The 22,610-nt window shown below is 41.8% G+C and overlaps 1 protein-coding gene across 1 annotated transcript; it reads left to right on the top strand.

Annotated features, from left to right (window-relative positions):
* Nucleotides 1-2,515: 2,515 nt before the first annotated feature.
* EIF3A (eukaryotic translation initiation factor 3A) lies at nucleotides 2,516-9,076 on the top strand. The gene is made up of 13 exons (XM_087401269.1): nucleotides 2,516-2,740; nucleotides 3,083-3,561; nucleotides 4,799-5,014; nucleotides 5,151-5,519; nucleotides 5,641-5,670; nucleotides 5,780-6,007; nucleotides 6,098-6,259; nucleotides 6,466-6,690; nucleotides 6,823-7,029; nucleotides 7,667-7,876; nucleotides 7,986-8,066; nucleotides 8,162-8,363; nucleotides 8,445-9,076. The coding sequence occupies exons 1-13, from the start codon at nucleotides 2,695-2,697 to the stop codon at nucleotides 8,891-8,893; spliced, it is 2,904 nt and encodes a 967-aa protein (XP_087257395.1). The 5' UTR covers nucleotides 2,516-2,694; the 3' UTR covers nucleotides 8,894-9,076.
* Nucleotides 9,077-22,610: the final 13,534 nt, after the last annotated feature.

Genomic DNA, 22,610 nt, shown 5'->3' with positions numbered 1-22,610 from the left:
TCTGCATATTTCTCATTTTATAGTGGGAGGATATGGTACAATTCCTCGTCTTTTGTGGTGGGATACGAAAAAGCCTAGAGGACTATCTTCCTTTCTTTAAGCACCATTGCATTGTGCATGATTTGTTAACAGAGGATAGATAGATTATGATAATACCTGCTTTCTTAGAGAGACTTGCACAAGTTTTGTTTGAGAAGTAAGCCAAGGAGATTAAGGTCACTTTGCTGATTGTAGCTCCTATGGAGCATTTTGGCTAGAAGGAAAGCCCTACGTGTGTGTATCTAGAGGTTGCCCAATTAAGGGAGGATGTATGAGAGGTGATGTATTGATAAGTGGATGGAGTGATGTCCTTCTAGAGAGCCTTAAGTATGGAACTTGACAATGAGGGTTTCACTACTAAAATGGCTCAATATGTGTCAAGTTACATGATCAATGGAGTTAGTGATGAGTTCCAACTGAACTTGACCACTAGTGATGAGTTCCAATTGAAGTTGAAGTGGAAGGCACCCACTACCATGGAGCAAGCAACCATGAAGGTTGCATATCTAAGGATGGGCTCTAGGCCTCTTCCCTCATCCCCTTATGTACAAGGAGCTAGGAGTACGTAGTCTGGATGCGATCTCTTTCCCCCTAGTCAATTCGAGTATTGTAGTGTGTTTCTCTTCCCCCTACAGTTGACACTCTAGTTTTAGATATTGCAAGGGTAATCAATGCAATTCAATGAGATTAATGGGTTTGTAGACCAAGGCTATTGGAGCACCACATTGTCATGGTTGCAACCTGAGAGAGCACTACCACTCAAAGTGTTCAAAAGCCCCTTGAGTGCATCTCTTAAAGACTTTTGAGCCAAAGATGGAAGACTTTGACGATGCGGTGGCTCATGTTAGAGGCCTTCATCATGGAAAGGACTGAAGAAGGAATGCTAGAAGATATAGCTTTCCTCCTGTATGTTCCAATGCATTTTCAAACAAGGGGGTCAATAGGTTCATCCATGCCATGGTCACTTAAAAGGAATTTACTCATTTCCATATCATAGATTTTCACTTAGAATAATAGCATATATGGAAATAAAACTGTACTTGATTGACACAACTCCCTGATGGTAATTCCAAATGCTTTGTCTCTTTATGCGCACGTGTTTCTTTATATAACCATGGTGCTTTGGCTCAAGGGGCATATAATATAAATGCATCTTATCTATATACTTAGTAAACATGTAAACCAAGGTGTGGGCATTATGTACAATGCATAGTTTATAGGGCTGGTCATATATAAGAATTGAGTTATCTAACCTTTCTTGTGCCAAGAGATTTGGACAAAATTGTGCGCATAATCCAATTTGGAAAGCAACACAAATATACCTTAAAACTTGTATGAGTAAGATGACCATGCCCTAGAGTTGGCCAAATTTAGGTCGGGATGAGTTTGGGCTCTGATATTTATTTGCTTGGGTTACAGTCTATTACTTGAATTAAGTGTTGGTATTAGCCTTATGGAAGGCACATCATGTTTAGAAGAGCTCTGTAGGTAATGATGTTGAATTGGTTGCCATGAGCCCACAAATCACGATGGAAAGTTGATGGTTGCATGATCCCAATCTTGTACACAAAGTGTGCCATGCGTTCCAAGAGCCTTGTACTTTCATCTCACATGATTCGTTCATACTAGATCACACTATCCTGATCGGGGTCCAATTTGAAGTGAGATTACATGGATACCTCGGTGATACAAAAATGAAGTCTTGAGTTTAGTGACTTCTTGGCTGCCTAGAGCGGATGTACATGTGCTTTAGGAGAGTTAAGTTAGGCATACATGTGCAATGGTGTATCGAAAGGGCAAAAAATATGACACACCACCCATTGGCCATCCTCCAAAAGGTGGTATGAAGGGTTGCTATTGTAGTCGGCCCAATAGAGCGATGGGCCCGAACACTGACACAAAAGATTTGTGTCTGACGCATTGAGGCTGCCCACTCCATGGCCACTCCTCCAACTACTACGTGATTGGCCCATTCCATCTCCTCCAACCGCTACTCCAATCACAAGTTGGTGACATAAATTAGCACTTGATAACCATCAGGTGGTGTGAACCACTACAACCGGCGGCCATGCCTCAATTTGGCTTCTTCTTGTATGGGCGGACGAAAACCAAGCTAGCAAGCGAAAGATGGAGGCCGGTGGTCACATGCAAGGGGGTGTGACAAGGGGATCTAAGGCTCGTTTCTTACCTAACTAAGACACCCAAGAATTCAATCAACGACCAATCAAACGAATAGAAAACCCATGACAGGCGGCGCTTGTATACACACCTAATTGCGGAGGGAGGCCCCGCCCTGTTCTCGAGCTTCCTTGCCCAGATCCTCGTCCGCACACAGTCAGCCAGAGGTGCTGGATGGAGATGAGGGTGTAAACATTGCTGGACACTTTCTTCATTTCTCTTTCGGTCTGGCTGGCCCGCGCAAGCGAGGCGTAGCGTGGGCGGGGGCGGCGGTGTGTAACCAGCCTAAAACCCAGTAGTAGTGTGTAGGAGTAAAGATCCGACCAAGTGTAAGAGGCGGCCAATTAGGGCTTTTGCTTTTCTCTCTCTTTTCAGAAAGCTAGCTCCTTGCAGTTCAGGAGTTACTTCTTCATCCCCCTCATCCATTCTCCATCTGCCCTGCCTCTTCCTCCCCTTTCTTTGCTGCCCTTCTCCGCCATGGCCACCTTCGCCAAGCCCGAAAATGCCCTCAAGCGCGCCGAAGGTTTGCCTCTTTGCCCCCCCATAAACATCTCGATTGCAATTTCTAGCTCCTGATCTAGTTAACATCCTCCCCCCCCCCCCCCCCCCCAAAAAAAAAGCAGAATGGGAAGGAATAATAAGTCGTTAGTCGGTTTGCGTCTGAGGTTTCTTAGACGCCCTTCTGCAGTAGATCGGAGACTAATTATGCGTCTAAATCAATAACAATCTTCGGTAGCGCACAAGCTTTCTTTCTGATGTCTAAGCGGGCCTTTTGCGCGTCGTAAACTCGTTTGTAGCGCATTCCGGTACCCCTTACAATCGAGCAGCGTCACAAAAACACTAACATTGATCCGTTTACTTCCAGAACTTATGAATGTTGGACAGAAGCAGGCTGCATTACAGGCTCTGCACGACCTTATCACTTCAAAACGTTACAGAGCATGGCAGAAGACATTGGAAAGGATCATGTTCAAATATATCGAGCTGTGTGTGGATATGAGGAAAGGGAGGTTTGCCAAAGATGGGCTGATTCAGTATCGAATTGTATGCCAGCAAGTTAACGTCAGTTCTTTGGAAGAGGTTATCAAGTACTTCTTGCAACTTTCCAGTGAGCGAGCAGAGAAGGCTCAGGCTCAAGCAGCAGCTGAGGTTACGTTGGATGTGGAGGATCTCGAAGCAGAGAAGAGGCCCGAAGATTTGATGCTTAGCTATGTCAGTGGTGAAAAGGGAAAAGAGCGTTCTGACAGAGAGCTTGTGACTCCCTGGTTTAAGTTCCTATGGGAAACATATCGAACAGTTCTCGAAATCCTTCGAAATAATTCCAAATTGGAGGCTTTATATGCGGTATGGCTCAAATTAGGCAGGTCAAAGGTGTTTTGTTTTGACAACGTTGTCCCATTCCTTTGTTTGAGTTCTCCACGCCGAGTTTTTTAACCACTTTTTTTTCTGATAGCTATTAAAAGGTGGCATCGTTTGTGTCTTCTTTTAATCTTGTCAATGAAATATTTTCCTTTTCATGGTTAGTGGAGAGATAATGGATATATTTACTTTTTGTGTTGATGTGGACTTTTGCTGTATTAGATCTTCAGGTTTGATCACAAATTGCCAAGTTATGTATGCAAGGATTTCCATGGGAATTCAGCAGTTGGAGCTTGTATCAGGCTACATTTTGATTAGCCATTTTTATTTTAGTTTTAGCCTTTCTGTATAGATGGATGATCAAGTGTCTATTGGTGAGTGGCTGTGGAGGAGTGAGTAGATCTAACCGTATGGCACTGACTACGCCTGTGGGGATGCCATAGTAGCCACTCCTTGCTTTTTGTGATGGACATTATGGTTTTCAATCTTGAGGTCACTGTGATGAGGTTAAAACTGTACTGTTTGCATGCAGAGTTTGCATTGTGATTTTTTTGTCCAAGTTCTGTCCTGCTTATGTACTGATAGTTTTCTCTATTTCTAGTTGGTGTGTCGTTCTGTCCGATATATTTTGGGAGACTAAACTTCACAGATAGTTAGAGATTAGCTGAAGAGAAGGTGGGTTACTTTTTTGATGAGCAGTCTCCTTTATGAAAGCCCTACTCAGACTGAGTTTGCCCTTCAATCATTGATAGAAACTTAGTACGGTGGATGCTCAAATGTGTGTGGGTATGCGAAATTTGAATACGTACGTGCTAGATCATCTGTTTATGCTGAAGTCTATGCTCACACTTGTGTGCTCATGAGTCATGATGTTATTATGTTAGACATTTCTTTACTAAGTACTTTGTTATCTTGAGTTTTGTTTTGCATCTTTGTTAAGGACATTCTTTGTCTTCGTTCTACATCTCTCTTTTGTTATTTTTGTCCTCGTCTTTGGCTTTCATTAATTTTGAATTTATAAGCTCGGGTGCATTTGTCTTTAAATATGTGGTGAAAACTTGCTGAGCATTGATGACAATGGTAGCATGTAATGGGGACTAAATGGACATGCAGGGCGAGCAAGTCAGTATCTAGGTTATTGCAGGTCAATTCATATACCTTTTTGTAGCATTTCATTGTTGTTACTGGTGGGTAATATGTATTACCATTTTTGCTTGTGCAGATGACTGCACACAGGGCCTTCCAGTTTTGTCTTCAATATAAACGTACGACTGAATTTCGCCGGCTCTGCGAAATCCTGCGAAATCATTTAATCAATCTTAACAAATACAGAGACCAGAGGGACAGGCCTGATCTGACATTACCTGAGAGCTTGCAGCTGTATCTAGATACAAGATTTGAGCAGTTGAAGGTTGCTACTGAGTTGGAACTATGGCAGGTGTGGTTTGTTTAAGGGTGTTTCTTTGCATGCCTATTTTTTACTCATATTATTTCTAAATCGTTGCAGCATGCTGCTGGATTTTGCCCCTTGATCTATTGGTTTTAATATTCTCATTTGGTTCTTTTGCTTACAGGAGGCTTTCCGCTCGATAGAGGATATTCATGGCCTCATGTCAATGGTGAAGAAGAGTCCAAAACCTCAGATGATGGCCATATACTATGCAAAATTGACAAAGATATTTTGGGTCTCAGATAGTAATTTGTACCATGCTTATGCATGGTACAAGCTTTACAATCTACAAAAAAGTTACAACAAGAATCTGACTCAGAAAGATTTGCAGTTGATGGCATCATCAGTGCTATTGGCAGCAATTTCTGTGCTCCCATATGACCATAAGCATGGTGCTTCTCATTTTGAGCTTGAGATGGAAAAGGACAGGAATGTTCGTATGGCTAGTCTTTTGGGTTTCACACTTGACCCAAAGAAGGACACCAGAGAAGTTGTAAGTAACTGCAAGGTCGAGTTCGCATATTGAAATTCCATGCTTACAATGTGCAGCTGAAAGAGTATGCATGTGATTTTACTTTGTGTTAACTGATTCGCTTGGTTGCCTTTTTTTGCAGCTCTCACGCTCAGCTCTATTGTCAGAACTTGTGAGTCATACTGTGGCCTTCTGAATCTTGTCCATGTCATATATGTTGGTTCTAAGACAATGTGAGAAGTCTCTCTTTGCCTCATACAACATGGTTTTTGTTTGTCTAGGTGGCTAAGGGTGTTGTGACATATGTATCTCCAGAGGTCAAGGACCTTTACAGTCTGTTGGAGAATGAATTCCATCCTTTGGACCTTGCTTCTAAGGTCCAGCCTTTGCTTTCTAAATTGTCAAAAATTAGTGACAAGTTGTCATCAGCTTCACCTGTTCCGGAAGTACAGTTGGAGCAGTATGTTCCTGCATTGGAGATAATAACGACTTTAAGAGCGTTACAACAGGTAAGATTGCTGTGGTAGAGAATTTGTTGATGTCAGCGTGCTTGTGTATGATGGTTCAATGTTAACTGGTTTGGTATTATTGTTGTACAGGTGTCTCAGGTATACCAGACTGTGAAGATTGGAGCCTTGATCAGGATGGTTCCTTTTTTTGAGTTTTCAATTGTGGAGAAACTTGCAGTGGATGCTGTGAAGTACAATTTTGTTCAAGTAAAAATAGATCATTTGAAGGGTGTTGCACAGTTTGGCAGTCAGGTGGGCTATTTGTTTGATGATGTTCTCTTATAGCATGCAAAGAGTGCTAAAATCTTTGGATCTTTTATAGGCAGCTGTGGATGTGCTTAACTGCACTTGAGTGTATCAGCCATCACATCAAGAACACTTTGTCATGTCCCATAGTTTTGAGTACCAGGATACTCTTTTATAGACATGAGTTTTGACGTGTTGCAACTTGCTTGCAGGATCTTGAGTTAGATAAAATAAAGAACCACCTTACTATTTTGGCAAAGCGGCTAAATAAAGCGATTGGCCTTATCAATCCTCCTTTGATTGAGAAGCTTCCAAGGCAGGCTCAGCCATTCTCTGAGCTGTCAGTAATTGTAGAGAAGGAGCACAAGAAGCTTCTGGCTCGCAAGGTCCTCATAGAGAGGAGAAAGGAGGAACAGGAGAGGCTCATGCTTGTAATGGTATTAAAGCTAATGATCCCACCCCCCCTTCACCTTCCTTCTTCCCCTTGCCCCTTCTTTTTTTCCCCCCCAGGGGAAAATCCTCTTAAACCTGTTAACTTTGATTTGTGGTTCCTCTGTGTTTCCCTCCAGGAACGTGAGGAAGAATCAAAGAGGCAAAAGCAACAGAAGCTATCTGAAGAGGCTGAACAAAAAAGGTTGGCAAGTGAATCTGCAAAACGTGAAGAGGCTCGAATCCGGAAAGAAATTGAAGAGAAGGAATTGGAGGAAGCAAGGATGCTGCTGGCAGAGGCTGAGAGGAAGAAGGGAAGAAAAGGAAAGAAAACTGTTGTTGATGGAGTAAGTCATCAGATAACTTTGACATAACTTTTTGTGTTCGGTACGGTTGTTGATGGAGTAAGTCATCAGATAACTTTGACAGAACTTTTTGTGTGTTTGGTACGGTTCTTACCAGTGCAAGGACCTGACCTCTGCAAAGTCCTGTGTGTGTGAGTGTGGACATACATAAGTACACTGACACAACACATAAAAAATGAGAGTTGGGGAGAGTGCTTATACGTTGACCCAAATCTTCCCCTAGCACAATTAGGTCCAACCTCACTAACTTTGGCCTTTTAATGAAGTCTGAGGTTTTACCTTACGAACAGCTTACAATTAACTCGTCTTTCAAATTCAAAGCTAAGTATTTTTACATTCAAAAGGAGGATATCGGTATTTTGGATGATTGCATGCAATTTTCTTTTTATTTGAGGTACCAGCCTTTCTTCCGTATGCTTGTATATATGTGGATATCATTGCTTTCTCGGCAGGAAATTTTGGGAAATGACACAAAATTCTTTAAGCTAGTTTCTTGGGTCTTAAGGGTTAGGGAAAGGATGATGATGATGATGATGATGTTTAGGTGTTTCATGTCGGTAGATAAGGTCGCACAGTGTGAATTCTGGTATCTGTCTCTGATGCTTCTTCTTTATTGCAGGATACAAAGGTGACAAAGCAGAGCCTTATGGAAGAGGCTTTGAATGAACAACAGAGGGAAAGACAAGAGTTTGAGCGTAAGTTACAGAAAATTGCGAAGACAATGGACCACTTGGAGAGGGCAAGAAGAGAAGAAGAGTGCCCCTTGATTGAGGCAGCATACCAACAGCGCCTTGAAGATGATGAGATCTTCTATGAGCAGCAGCAGCAGGTTGGGTCCAGCTTAGCTAGATTTATCAATGATTGTTAATTTTTCATGTGTTGGAAAATGGTTGCCTGGTTGGTGCCTAGCTTTCTCACTGTGCTGTGAATGACCACAGCTGACTATTGAGCAAAGCAAGCAGCAGCATGCGGCTGATGTAGCTGAGAAATCCAGACTTCTTCATATGGTCAATGACAAGGTAACAAGATTCAGCAATGCAATATTTTTATACATCTTATCTCAATTGTTCATGGATAACTGAGCAGACTTTCTTTTTGGTGGTGTTGTTTACAGAACATATTTCAATCCCAGGTAATGAACCGCCGTAAAGGAGAGTTTGAAAGGCTGAAAAGGGAAAGGGAGGAAAGGCTTGCAGAAATGAGATTGATACGTCGGCAAGAGCGAGAACAGAGGAGGAAGATGGAATATTATCGGCAGCAAGAGGAAGCTCGTTTGCTGAAAATGAGGGAAGAAGAAGCATCCAGGAAGAGACAAGGTGTGCCGAGGTTTCTGGTCAGTGCATTTGTTCAAATGTTTTGTAATTGAATGTTTCTCATGTATTTTACTTGCTTTCCAGAGGAGGAATTGAGACGCAAAGAGGAGGCTGAAAGAAGAGCAAAGCTGGATGAGATTGCTGCCAAGCAAAGGCAAAAGGAACTGGAACTTGAGGAGCGAGACCGATTGGCGAAGCAGGCTCTGGTGTCCAGATCGGAAGAGCCAAAGCCAGCTAAATTTGTCCCTCCATCAATGCGCAGGAAACTTACTGATGGTGATCAGGAACCTGATAGGTGGACCAGTCCCCGAGTTGATGATCGATTGGCACCTCCTGCTGATGATAAGAGGCCACAGCCATTCAGGGTACGGGCAAGAGAGGACGATAACTGGGGAAGAAGCGATCGAGAACCAGAGAAGCCTGCTGCACAAACTGGCAAGTATATGCCACCTAAAGCCAGGTATGAGGCGCCTCGTGGTGGTGGTGACCGTGATGAGTCTTCATGGAGATTCAACAGGCGAGATAAATCATGAACATAAAAACTATGTTGAAACTATGTTTGCCGCTCACTTCCTAGTAATCCTCCTCCCTATTGGGTATCCACTCCAATCGTAGCTGACTCTTGATATTTCATTGAGGCATTTCAAGTGCTCTACGTCTTCTAACTTCAATTGTTTGTTCGTGCAATACATCCCCATGTTCATGTTGTCCTCTCAGATGTTAATCCATTCACGTCTTCTAACTTCAATTGTTTGTTCATACAATACATCCCCATGTTCATGTTGTCCTCTCAGATGTTAATCCATTCACAGCAAATGTCATATATGATATTGCACGTGTGCTACTGTAATAGCTTCTGCACAAAATCACTCAGCTAACTTTGACGAATGGAAATAGATATAAACACAGACAAAGAAACAGTTCATAGAGGTAGCTAGAAAATAGCAGTGGAACACCTAGAGTGACGGAGGAGAGGCAAGGGATGGGGACTCCTAAAGATCTCAATAGAAGGGAGTGGTTTGAAGCATAGGGAAGAGAGGCACTGAGTGAATATGGGAGGATAAGAGGAAACTTTTTTTTTGGGTCATGCACACATGTACCTAGAGTAATCGATAAAAAATGATCAATGTTATTGTGTTTATTAATATGCAAGTGCGCAACATGATATGGTAGAAATAATGTAGAATTAGGAGGCATGCCCATGGTCGAGGCGCAAAGCTTTCAGTTCAGCGATCCCTCCATGTAGATGGCCTGATGTGTGTATTGATGAATAGGGTGATTGCGCATACATTGTACTTTGTAGGGTTGACACCATACTATGTTTATTGCATGGGTCCCCTATACTTTTTCAAACGGTTGAGAATTGTACCCTTAAAAAGAAAAATTCTACCTTTATAGAGAATACTTCATTCTTCTAGGAAGAGTTGTGGGCCAATTATGAATGTGCTTATATCCTCACACAAGCCAATAACATCTTGAGTTTCTCTTCATTTTAGTTAGAAATCTCCTTTTGCCTAAGCCTTCACGGTTCACTCTTCCATGCTTTCAATAGTCTTGTACAATGCACAAGAAATCTTAGGTGGGCGCCGCAAGAGGAAGGAAAAGAGAAAAGAGGTGATTGAGAGAGGAAAGGCCCTCTTGAAGGTCCGTTGAGGCTGGCTAGGAAGGACCAACAAAGAGAGCTCCAAGCAGGGGGGAGAAGGCCCAGCCCTCTAAAAACCACTACCAAGAGGCTTTGGGGAAAAACCAAGAAACACAACCAGTCGACAGGCTAGATGTGGGGTGCTCTAAGAGGGACAGCACCTAAAAACCCTAAAAGGAAAGGTTTCCATCAATTACCACGATCAAAGACTACAAATAGCGCAATTAAATTTGTTATAATCAAAGGCCACACTGCCGTACACAAAAGCAAAAAGGGTTCCAACTCAGAAATATTGCATGGATAGTGGTAATACAAGATACATAGCCTTACCATCCAACAATTGAAATTGTCTATTATTACTCCAAAATTTGTTTGTCACATCAACTATAGTGCATCATAACATGTCACACCAAAAGGATTTCTTTTTAGTCTTAGGCTAATGGAAAGACCACAAAGGGTCATCCAAAGAGAGCCCATTGCAGTGCTTCAAAAATGTGTAGGTGGTATTTTATTTTTGCTCATGGGAGCACACGATGTAGGTGGTACTTTATTTCAACTTACGGTGACATAGAAAACAAATTGGAGTACCAAAAGCTCTGGCGGGAAATATCATTTTGGGTTTGTGAAGTCGTAAAAACCTTTCATGATGTTTTTTTAATGAGGAAAAATGCAAAACATTCCACTCATAGCAATGGGGTAGCGTAATGAAAGGCCATACATAGCCACATTGCCATCCCAACAAAGAGGCACACAACTTGGTGTACAAGTCAAACCTCACCCCATCAATCCAGAAGCTCTAATATATCATCATAGAAACATGCACACGATTGTTGGTCAATCAAATACATTTGCCTCCATTATATTAGTTGATGAGGCCCTAGTTCTTACCATAGTTCACCATCTTAATTTTCAGCTTTCAATTTTCCTACTGAGTCCTACGATGATGGCACAACTTTGAGACCATAAATCCCAATGGACTACCCTTGTCCAACGTCATACTAGACGAGAAAGGTAGTTAAGCTCTCCCTTCTAATATCTCATGAATTATATTGTACTTTGTCTCAAAGGTCTTTTGTTGCCTTGAAGATGTTAATACTAGCCTCCCCCCATGCTCTCTCTCTCTCTCTCTCTCTCATGCACACACACATGTAGGCCATCTTCTGGTGGTTCTAGTGATGCCCTATAGGCCATGGTATGTGCCTTGTAGGCATAAGTGTAGGCACTTGTAGTGTTAGTGCCTTTTAGGCCACATAGGACACTTAGTCCTATGTGACACCTAGGACACTTAGTCGTAGGTCTAGGTACAAGTACCTTGTACTTAGATTTTTTCATTATCTAAGATTTGACGCGACAGACTCTATCGACTCTTTGTAACCTACACTCTCTCTTTGCCTATTGATCCTACAGTGGTATCAGAGCGAGATCTGCTTCCTGCGCCTCCTTTTTTCGTACAGTTGTACGGACTTCCGTACAAATACGTGCGGATCACCGTACGTTTCCTCTGTTTGCTATCCAAGGCTTCTTGAGCTCTTTCATCGCCACCAAGTGTCTCTTTGCTGTTCCCAGATTGAGGCGACTCCTCGTAGGCTCCAGTTGCAGCAGTTTCGAGATTCTACACAGTACCGTGGCCATCAGTCGTCGCTTTTGCACTTCCCTCTAGTAGACGCCTAGTTCAAGTGATGCTTTAGTGAATCTAGGCACCCAACTTCCGTGAACCTTCAGTCACCTCTTCACAGTCATTTGCAGGAGTCGTTCTACTATCGCAACCTATTCAGATCCCCAACAAAACACTTGCAGTTACACACTTATTTCGAGGTGCCTAAGTGCAGTTCCAATTATGCTCCAGTCGTTTTTGCACTTCAATCTACTGCATCAGCTTTGTGGCCTGTTATATTCTATCTACTGAGGTCTTTTTAGTCTCAGCTTTATGCTCAGGGGACCAGAAGATAATACACAATCAATATTTGCAGTCTTTTACTGTTTTTGGATAGTATTTGACTGTCAAACCCTAATTTCCAAGAGGCTTTTGACATCTGGACCTTCAACCTGTCAAATTTTGGACAAGGTTGACAACAGAAATCTTTCCAAAAATTGAAGTTTTCAATTAATTTCAGGTTCAGGACTGTCACATTGTGCCATGTCATCACTCAGGTCAATAAAATTTGGGGCTTTTGTGTTGGGAGCTAAATTTTAGTTGGTGTTTGGGACAACAAATCATACTTTTTCAGTTTAAAGCCTTGAGGCTATACATTGGGTCAGATTATCAGACATTGAGTCACTTTTGCAGGACATTGAGTCAGATTATCCTTCAAGGGGTCACATTTGCAAAAATTTCAGCAAAATTTGGGGCTTTTCTACATTTGCCCTCTTTTTGGCCTATTTGCCCTCATTAAATTTGGGGCTTTTGCCAGATTTGCTGTTTTTGCAGTGAACATTAAGTGCCACAGTCACATTTGGATCAGATCTGCATTTGCCCTTTGATTTGGGTCAGAAATTTGCAGATATTTGTTGTCATTTTTGGACAGTCAGCTTTTTGCAGTGATAGCCTTGAGGCTTTTGGGTTCAGGGTATCACATTTGCTATGGTTGGGAACAATCAAGATTTCTTTGGAGTTCTTCGTGAAGATGATAAGTTGGATGGCACCAACTATCCGATGTGGCCTTATCTCATGAAACATATTCTTGCTGCAAAGCATTTGTGGAATATTGTTTCTAGAGCTGATCTGAGGTCAGCCAATGCTACAGTGGTTGCTTCTAATGCTGGTCCTTCTGCAGGGGGTACTCCTCCTAATGCCTCTTCCTTTAGCACTCTTGTTACTGCTCTTCCAACTCAAGAACAGTCAAGATGGGATGCAAGAGATGCAAATGCACATTCATGCATTGCTTTATCATGCAAGAGAATCATTATTCCACACATCCGGTCTTGCAAGACAGCAAAGGATGCTTGGGATAAATTGGCTTCTCTCTATTAGATTCGCAATGAAGCTCGTGTTGCATATTTGAGAAGGCAATTACAGGAAGTCGGTATGAATGAAGGTGAGTCCATGGATTCATACTTGACAAAGATCAAGGACCTCATGGAAAAGCTTGCCAACATTGATGAGGTGGTGCCAAATTCACAGCTTGTCAGTACCACATTGAATGGATTGCCAGATACACATCAAGGGTTTGCTACAACCCTTTGATTAGTGGCCATGGGTAATCCAGACCACTATTCTTTTGATCAGCTAGTTACTTTGCTTTTGCAGGAAGAGCAAAGTAGAGCTAATAGACAAGCCATTATTCATGATCATGCATTTGCTTCACAGCAGATAGGAAGAGGGAAGGCTTCCAAGCCTATGGGCAAGCCAAAATCTGCGCATAGCAGCTGCAATTCCTCCCATGCATCTAAAAATACAGCAGATAAGGCAAAGAAGAAAAGATGCAACTATTGTCACAAGCCTGGACATGACATTTCAGAATGCAGGAAGCGCATTGCTTCGGAGAAAAAGAAAGCAGGATTGACAGTTAATGCCTCACATGCTATTGAATCCCATGAGCCAGCAGATGCTTCACATGCACATGCTCTTCAGGATGATTGGGCATGGGCTGTCCATTGCTCATTTGATCCCTCCAAAGTTGATGCACTCTTTACTGCTAATGACGCTCAGTCCTGGTACTTTGATAATGGTGCTTCCAAGCATGTCACATCTTGCAAATAGTTGTTTCACTTTTTATAGCTGATGCAGCTCGAGGGGGGACTGTTACGTGTGCTAATAATGCTTCATATGTTGTAAAAGAAGTTGGAGATGTGCAGCTCACATCCATTTCAAGCCATCCTGTCACTCTAACAAATGTTCTTTTTGTGCCTGGCATTGAAGTCAACTTGATTTCAATTTCAGCAATTGCTACTTCAGGTTTCAGAGTAATTTTTTATGGCTACAGATGTCTAGTTTTTGATCTTCGTGATGATAATGCCATAGTTCTCACTGGCACTTTGCAAAAAGGGCTTTATCACCTTGATCATCATTCAGCTGCACTTTCTATTGAAGCATTGGCTATTTCAGATTCACAGCTTGCTGAAAGTCATCTTTGGCATGAGAGAATGGGCCATCTCAATTTTAGAGCTCTTGCAAAGCTACATTCACAGCAGATGGCAAATGATGTACCTCAGACTCACACAGTTTCCAAACATGTGTGTGAGGGTTGTCTTTTGGGTAAGATGCATCGATTTCCTTTTCAAAAGAATTGTCCAAAGGAAATTGCAGCTAGTACACAGTGATGTCTGTGGCCCAATGAGGACAAATGCCATTGGGGGGTATAAGTATTTCATGACTCTCATTGATGATTTCACAAGATATTGCTGGGTATATCCTTTAAAGGCCAAATCTGAAGTTTTCTTATGCTTTCAGAGATGGCTGAATATGGTTGAGAATGAATCAGGATGCAAGCTTGTCACCCTCAACACAGATAGGGGGGGAGAGTATATGTCAAAGGAGTTTGATGCATTTCTATCTTCACGGGGCATTATTCACTCATGCACTACTCCTTACACTCCTCAGTAGAATCCTGTTTCTGAAAGGAAAAACAGGTCTACAATGGAGATGGCCAGATGCATGCTTAAGGCCAAGTCTTTGCCCAATAAATTTTGGCTTGATGCAGTAGTGTGTGCCAACTATGTGCTGAATAGATCACCTACACGGGCATTGAAGCATGGAAAGGTAGGAAGCCTTCACTTTCACACATGAGAGTTTTTGGGTCTCTTGCATATGTTCATGTACCATCTCAGCTGAGACATAAGCTTGATGACAAGGCAATCAAATGCATATTTATTGGTTACAGCCAAGAGAGCAAAGGGTATCGGTTATATCAACGAAATACTGGGAAGATTATTATCAGTAGAGATGTGATCTTTGCTGAACATTCAGCTTCTCCTCTTGTGGACTGCAAAGCAAAGCCAAATGTTGACATGTTTGATGCCTTTGAGTCTTGGTTACCTCTGCCATCATCAGAAGAGGATTTTGACCAGCAACATGAGCCTCTTGCGCACCCTCCACTAAGCAATAATCAGCCACAACCTCATGCTGATTTGTAGGTTTCTCTTCCGGCACAAAATGATCCCACTACTCATGATGCAGTGATTGAAGAAAGAGCTGTCAATAGACAGCAAAGGCAAGTTCCCAGATGGCTTCTTGATACATTGAGGGATAGCAAACAAAATCAGCCTTTTGCTGCCCGGACAAGATCAGGGAACAGACAACATGGTCACTTTCTTGAGTTTGCACTCCTTGCTACACCTTGCAATGAAGAGCCTTTGATGCCCAGTTCATAGCATTGGCAGGCAGTGAAGAGAGTCTTTAGATATCTAAGAGGCACTCAGGATTTAGCCCTCTTCTATGGTGATCAGGGTTCACTTACCATGCATGCTTACACGGATAGTGACTAGGCAGGATGTTCTGACACTAGAGTGTCACATACTGGCAATTGTTTTTTGCTTGGCAATTCATGTATCTCTTGGCTCAACAAGAAGCAACCAACAGTTGCCACGTCTAGCTGTGAGGCTGAGTACAGGGTAGCTTTCACCGCTACAGTAGAGTGTGTTTAGCTTCGACAGTTACTTACAGATCTTGGTATTTGCTAGACATCCTCCACTATTGTCTACACTGACAGCCAGAGTGCTTTGGCCATTGCTTGTAACCCAGTATTTCATGCGTGTACCAAGCATATTGAAGTTCACTATCATTATGTTCGGGAGCAGTTGTCAGCAGGAGACATAGAGTTGTCCTATCTTCCCACAGAGGACAACATAGCAGATATGTTTACAAAGGCACTTCCTCGTCCCAAGTTTGAAGTCTTCCAACAGGCTTTACACTTGGTTCCCTTTGTTACATGATCGACATCCCTTGTACATTCATAGGTGGCTATATCCTTTTGGATGAACATGTGCCACCATGACCAGAAAATACCAGGTATTCTGAGATGTTTCCAGAGTACTTCAGCCCATCCCATGGAGGGGGTTTGTAGGCCATCTTCTGGTGGTTCTAGTGATGCCCTATAGGCCATGGTAAGTCCCTTGTAGGCATAAGTGTAGGCACTTGTAGTGTTAGTGCCTTTTAGGCCACATAGGACACTTAGTCCTATGTGACACCTGGGACACTTAGTCCTAGGTCTAGGTACAAGTACCTTGTACTTAGATTTTTTCATTATCTAAGATTTGACGTGACAAACTTTATCGACTCTTTGTAACCTGCACTCTCTCCTTGCCTATCGATCCTACAACACACACACACACACTTCCTAACCCTTCTTTTGAACACCTCTTGTCTACTAACTTTTCTCTCCCCTCTCTCCCCCCTCCTTCCCTTCCCCCCTTTTCTTTCCTTTTTTTGGCCTGCCATGTCGAAACGTGGAAGCCTTATTGATGGTGGGTGAGCTTCTCAAAGTGAAAAGAATTTCATCCATTTTTTATGCCCTTCTCTAATTTCCACATCCCTCTTTCTCTCTTTCTATTTCAAGGCAAGCCTCCTCCCCCCCTCTCTCTCTCTTCTCTCTTCTCCTTGTTGCACATCCAAGTCCTCTCTCTCTCTCTCTCTCTCTCTCTCTCTCTCTCTCTCTCTCTCTCTCTTCTTCTTCTTCTTCTCTCTCTCAACTTTTTGGCCTTTGGTCTCTCTCTCAGCTTCAAGGGCAGGCCTTTTGAATGTATTCAACTTGTTTCTTCCTTTTACTTTTTAATTCTTTTAAATTTTTTACACTTACTCTCCTTTAATTTTTTCTCTTAGTTCCACTTAATGCCTCCTTTTTATTCAATTTATTAAATTAAACTCCCAAGTTCCCCCCCCCTTTTTTCTCCTTTTTCTTTCAAGCCCTACCCCCCCTCTTTCCCCTTCTTTTCAATTTTCCTAATTTCCAAGCTCTTCATTTGTTCTTTTTATTTATTTTTTAATTAATCAAAATTATTCACTTAATTTACCTTGCTCTTTTGTGTATTTTTTTTGTTATTTAATCCTCTTTTAAAAACTATTTAAGCATTTACTTTCTTAACTATTTAATCCTTGTAGTATTTACTCTAAACTTTCCTTTTCCCCCTTGTCTTAGTTCCACATTATTCCTTTAAAAAAAATTTTTAAGTCCTTTTTGATCACCCCTCCTCACATTTTCCATCGACCCTTTTTTTGGGTTTAACACCTTGCACGTGGCCCCAATATCTGACCTCCCTACCTATTTGTTGGCCCGACCCCCCCGACTGATCACGCTTCCTTCTATTTATATGGCCCTACTCCCCACCTCTTTACCATCGCCTCACTGTTGACACCTTACTCTGTTGTCAGTCTTTCCCTCCTGCCCGTTCAAACTCAATTCCATCCCCCTACCTAGTACCTACCTCTACTTTGCTGCCCACGCTGTGCTCACAGTAGCTCCTCACTATGCTGTTGCGAAGCTGTTCTCACAGCCGTTCCACCACCCACCCGGATACCTCTGTGTTCACCTCCTGCCTGTATTGGCTTTGCTGATTGGGCTTTCCCCTTATTCCCTACATCCAGTACTACTACCTAACGCTTCGTCATCGACCTCCTTGCATGTATGGTCTGTGGTTCCGTCAGTCGACTCTCTTCCAAAGGCCCTTCTTTCCTATCTGCTTTCAGAACGTGTCCGATCCATCCGGCTCCCCATTCGTCATGCTGTCCAGCGTGGTCAGCCATTATGGACTCATAGGTTTGTCCTTTGTGATTCCTTAATTTGTTACTTATCCCCTCATGCCCCCTTTACTTAAATCTCTTCCCCTCCTTCATGTCACATTCTTTCCACTCCTTTATAAAAGACGCCCCTCCACCCCCCTCGCCCCCCGCCCCCCCTTCCTTCCCCCCTTTTTTTCTTCCCCCCCTTTTTTATTCCCTTAGGTTTACTCAAAATCCCCCCTCCCCTCTCCCTTAATTTCCTTAGACTACTTCCTTTATTATAACACCTCCTTTTTAATTAAAAATGTTTTATTGTTCGTGTTTTCACTAAAGTGATCTTGCACTTAATGTACTTTTTTCAGTACCTTTTCCAAGCGCTTTAATTCCAAGCTTGCATAGAAATTATTTTCCCTCACTTTCCGTTTTCCTAAAAGTACCTCTCTACCCCTTATTTTCAAAAAAAAAAAAAACCTTCCTCTTTCCCGCACCCTACTCCATATATAACTATATCCCCTTATCTCTCTCTACATTTTTTCTCCCTCTCTAACCATAATGCTCCTCTACAAATGCACTGATTTACTCAATATATACAAAATTCTCCCCCATCCCCCTCCTCAACATATATGTAGTTCTAATTCTCAAAACCCCCCCTCTCCCCCCAATTTAATTTTTGCCCCTTACTAATTCCCCCAAGTAAATGTTTCCCACCCTCCACTTTCTCGTTATTTGTAACCAAGTTTATTCCTATGCATTTTGACTCTTGTAAAACCCATCTTTTACACTTAATTTTTTTACATAGTGCTTGTTAAGTTTATGGCTATGCTTCTAATTTATTGTGACCCTAATAACAAGGGAGGAGTGTTTATGACACCTGTCTTCCCAATTTAAGTTAACTTGGTTCTTATCATATTTTCTTGTTGGATGGTGGTAGGTATGCAGATTCTCCTCTTCAATAAAAAAGATGCTTGCCAAGACTTCATCGGCTTTATTTTTTTTTGCAAAAATATTTTTTGCTAAAGCATTATTGACACTCTTTATCAAATAAACTCTTACATACGTTTTTATACAATTTAGATGTTTTACCTACTAACTCAAGCACTTCCTGTACTCTATAATGTTCTCTTTCTATCCTTTTCCCTGACTCCTTTGTCGTTTAACTATGCAAAAGGGGTTGTTGTCTTGTCTACCACACACACACATACTTTCCTCTTTCTCCTTTTGAAAATACTAATTACCTTTCTTCCTTTGAAAACCCTTTTTAACTACCTTTCCCCCTTTCTCTCTCCATCTAGAAAATTTCCCTCACTCTCTCTCTAACCTTCTCCCCTTGCTATTCTCCTAAATTCCCCCAATAAAACCCCTCAATTTATCCCACTCTTGCACCTTTCTTAATTTTCATTATATTTTGTAACTCTTTCTATCCCCCCTTTTTTCCCTTAAATTTGCATAATCTTCTAATTCGGCTAATTATTTCCTAATTTTCCTCCATTTTTTCTAAATTTCTTTGCTTGATTTTTAAATTTTCCTTAAAATTTACCATTTTTTCCATACGCTTCCTAAGTGTTTCATTTTTTTCCTAATTCTCCCTATCTTTCCTATTTCCCCTATTTCTCTAGAGTCGTTCCCTCACACTCTCTCTAACCTTCACTCCCCTCTCTTTCTCCTAAATTCCCTATTTACCTACTTTTCCCTGTTTACCCTCATCTTCCTAAATTTTCCTTAATTCCCTAAAATTTTCCTTATATACCTCCCCCTAGGTTCCCTTATTTTCTCCCTCCTAAATTTCCCTACTTTTTCCTATTTTCCTCCAATTTTTCCCTATTTTTTGCCTAATTTTCTCCATATTTTTTCCTACTAATTTTCTTCCTAAAATTTTCTCCTAATTTTTTATATTTTGCCTATTTTCTCCTTTTTTCCTAGTTTTCTTTATTTTCCTAATTTCTTAAATTTCCCTAATTATTTCCTATTTCTCCTAATTATTTCCTAGTTTCTTCTTAAATTTTCCTAATTTTTCAATTAATTCCTTAATATCCTAGATTTTCCTTTTCTCCTATTATTATCTATTCCTAAGTTATTCACTTTTTATCACTGCTCTCCCTAGCCTACCCCACCTAACGTAAACCTCTCCCAATCTCCCCCGTTGAGTTCCCCTTCAAATGCCTCTTGACTTTCCCACTCCCATGACGACTCACTACTTGCTTATTTAAACCCCTTGCGAGCTTGTATTGTTGCCTCCTCCTTCTGCCACATTGTGGATCCTTACCACCTCCTCTGCACAAGTCCCCTCCTTTGCTGTACTACATCTTCTTATGCAGCCTCTGCAACGTTCTATTGCTGTCCCTTCACCCGCCCGTGCGCCAAGACAGCCTCATGCTGTAGTTTTACGGCTTCCGTGCTCCCCCAAACCTCTCTAACTCCCCTCTTGCTGCTTGCAGTTTGCTAGCTGCTTTCGCTCTGGTGCCCGTGCTGCCCACACACGCCTGCTGCTGCGAGTTGTTCCCACTTCGTGTCCGGCGAGGCTGCGCTGCCACTACAAGCTTCTCCTGCACAATTGTCGATGCCGCCCATCAAGCTACTCCACTTTCTCTGTCTTCTTAGCTACGAGACTCGTGCTCACTCTCAATTTGCATCGGGCATCTCCTCACGGAATGGAGCTGCCACTACAAGCTGCTCCTCCACAATTGTCGATGCCGCCCATCAAGCTACTCCAGTTTCTCTGTCTTCTTAGCTACGAGACTCGTGCTCGCTCTCAATTTGCGTCCGGCACGTCTCCTCACGGAATGGACTCAAAGGTTAATTTGGTTTAATACTTCTAAGTTTCATTAAGACCCCCCCTTCCCTTTCTCTTTAAGCTTTCTCACCTAATTATTCTTCGCCCCTATAGACTCTTCTAAACCCCCTTTGGTTTCCTTTTTATATTTTCTATCTTAATCTATTTCCCTTTGTCTTTTCCTACTTCTACCACTTTTTTCTCTTTCCTCTTTACCAAACCTTGTATTCCTTTTATACTCTATTCCAAACCCTACTTAAATCCTTTCAGGCAAAGGTCTCCACCTTTTTGCCTTATTTCCTTTTTATGATTCTAATTACTTTACACTTTAAGATTACTTCTAAACCTTATCCCTTTATAATTGTTTCTCCCTTCTTTTCCATTTTTTCCTTACCTAATATTGTGAAACTTTTTTTGTCATATCCTATATTAACCTTTTTTAATCTATATAGCCTAATTTTTTCTGAAGGGTCTCTCCTAGCATTTTTTTTCCCTCCCTACCTTTTATGTGCTTATGACTATAATTTTGTCCATAAAGCTTGATTTCTCATTCTTTTTTTTGGAAATGCTTATGTCCTTTTTTTTGGCAGGTAGGTAGACTCCCCTCTTCAATAAAAGTGATGCTTGCCAGGACTTATCCAAGCTCAACTTCTATACAGTTTCTACAAAATTCATTTCTACAAAATGGCCCTCTTCTGGTTTCCTTTATAAACAAGGATTCATCGACTTGTACAAACCTTTCCGTTAATGCAATTAGTCCTACTCCATTGTCTAGCTTCGCTCTTTTGTCTTTTCACTATGCAAAGGGGTGTTGTCAAGTCTTCCACACACACACACACACATGCATGCATGCATGCGTGCGTGTGCACACACAAACATACACAATTTTATGTGTAAAAGAGATATTTCATTCAAAGAAATGTACATTTGTAGTTGTCCAAAGTAGAAGAGCTATAGCACTCAAACATAGAAGCAGCAATAAAAGGCTTCTAACTGGGCTAGAGGAAGGAATCCAAGGGAATGAGCATCCTAAAGACATTGATACAAAGAAGATTGAAAATATGGAAAGACATCCGCTTAAGAGTTGCTCTTACAGATGAATCGTATGAGCACGGTGATACAATGACCAAAGAGCCCAATAGCGACACCAGGATAAGTACATATACATACGCATGTACATACATACATTCATACATGTGATTGTGCATGCACACACGCATGCCATATGCCTCACTAGCTAGATTGGAGAGGTAGTGCTTTTGTTTACATTTTCAAGACCCTCGGACCAAGTGTTTACTCATTGACTCTTTGGTTCGACTGTGAGGGATGTATGGCAGCCCTTGTTGGGGGCCGAACTTGTCTGATATTGAGTGGGCTCATGTGGAGTGACTATAGGTTCTTATGCTATCACGGATGATTCATAGTAAGCCATCAATTCCTCACCAGATCATCTAGAGTTTGAATCCTCACCACTATAGCTCGATGCATCATTTTAGGTCATTAGCTACTTATATTGAGTTAGAGCATATGGAGATCACACCTCTAGATGCAGCAAACTACTGTGGTTAGCATTGTAATCCTCCATGGCATTACCAGAGGCAGGAGACCAGAGATGTCGGTTTTCACACATAGTGCAATGGTTTTGAGTGATTGGGGTAACATTGGATATACTTCCTCCCTTCCAATGCGTTATTCTCCCCACTCCGGTATCATGAGATCAACTGGGTCATATGGGAGGATCTTCTACAGCTATACACATTTTGGACCTACTGGCTGGAACCAAATGAGCTCTCATCGAGCTTCTATAGAGAGTATTGCCTACATATCTCGAATGAGGGATTTATTGACCCACCAGGGTATACACAGATTCACTTGCCCCATTCATTGAGGATATCCATTGGACAGTTTCGAGTCTCTTCACATAAACTTTGTATTGAGATTGGTCGAGTAGAGGTATATTGAGGAAGAGGCGTATATGCACTTGTGCAACCTACATGAGGTTGAGTAGGAGGAACATTTCATCTTTATGTGCCCTATTTGCTATGAGATCAAAGGACGTTTTTATTTCCTTTTTAGAGATAGCTCCGGGCTGTTATCTGAATTTCTCTCTTTTCTAGATTAGAGGTACCTGGCCGCGTTCATTCATGAGGTAGTTGGGCATCGTGAGCACCTACTTCAATCTCA

The sequence above is a fragment of the Dipteris shenzhenensis genome, chromosome 30 (genome assembly GCF_047967505.1).
Source record: "Dipteris shenzhenensis isolate YYH24624 ecotype China chromosome 30, Dip_SZ_1.0, whole genome shotgun sequence".
In the NCBI taxonomy this organism is placed as follows: Eukaryota; Viridiplantae; Streptophyta; class Polypodiopsida; order Gleicheniales; family Dipteridaceae; genus Dipteris; species Dipteris shenzhenensis.
Note: the sequence above shows the minus strand (reverse complement) of the source record. Positions and strands in the feature narration are given on the sequence as shown.

What these genes read in the sequence shown, in the direction of transcription:
- EIF3A (XM_087401269.1), top strand. Translation starts at nt 2,695, where the DNA reads ATGGCCACCTTCGCCAAGCCCGAAAATGCCCTCAAGCGCGCCGAAG. An exon ending in CTGAGTTGGAACTATGGCAG is followed by an intron (nt 5,015 to 5,150) that starts GTGTGGTTTGTT and finishes TTTTGCTTACAG; the next exon opens with GAGGCTTTCCGCTCGATAGA. An exon ending in AGAAGGACACCAGAGAAGTT is followed by an intron (nt 5,520 to 5,640) that starts GTAAGTAACTGC and finishes CTTTTTTTGCAG; the next exon opens with CTCTCACGCTCAGCTCTATT.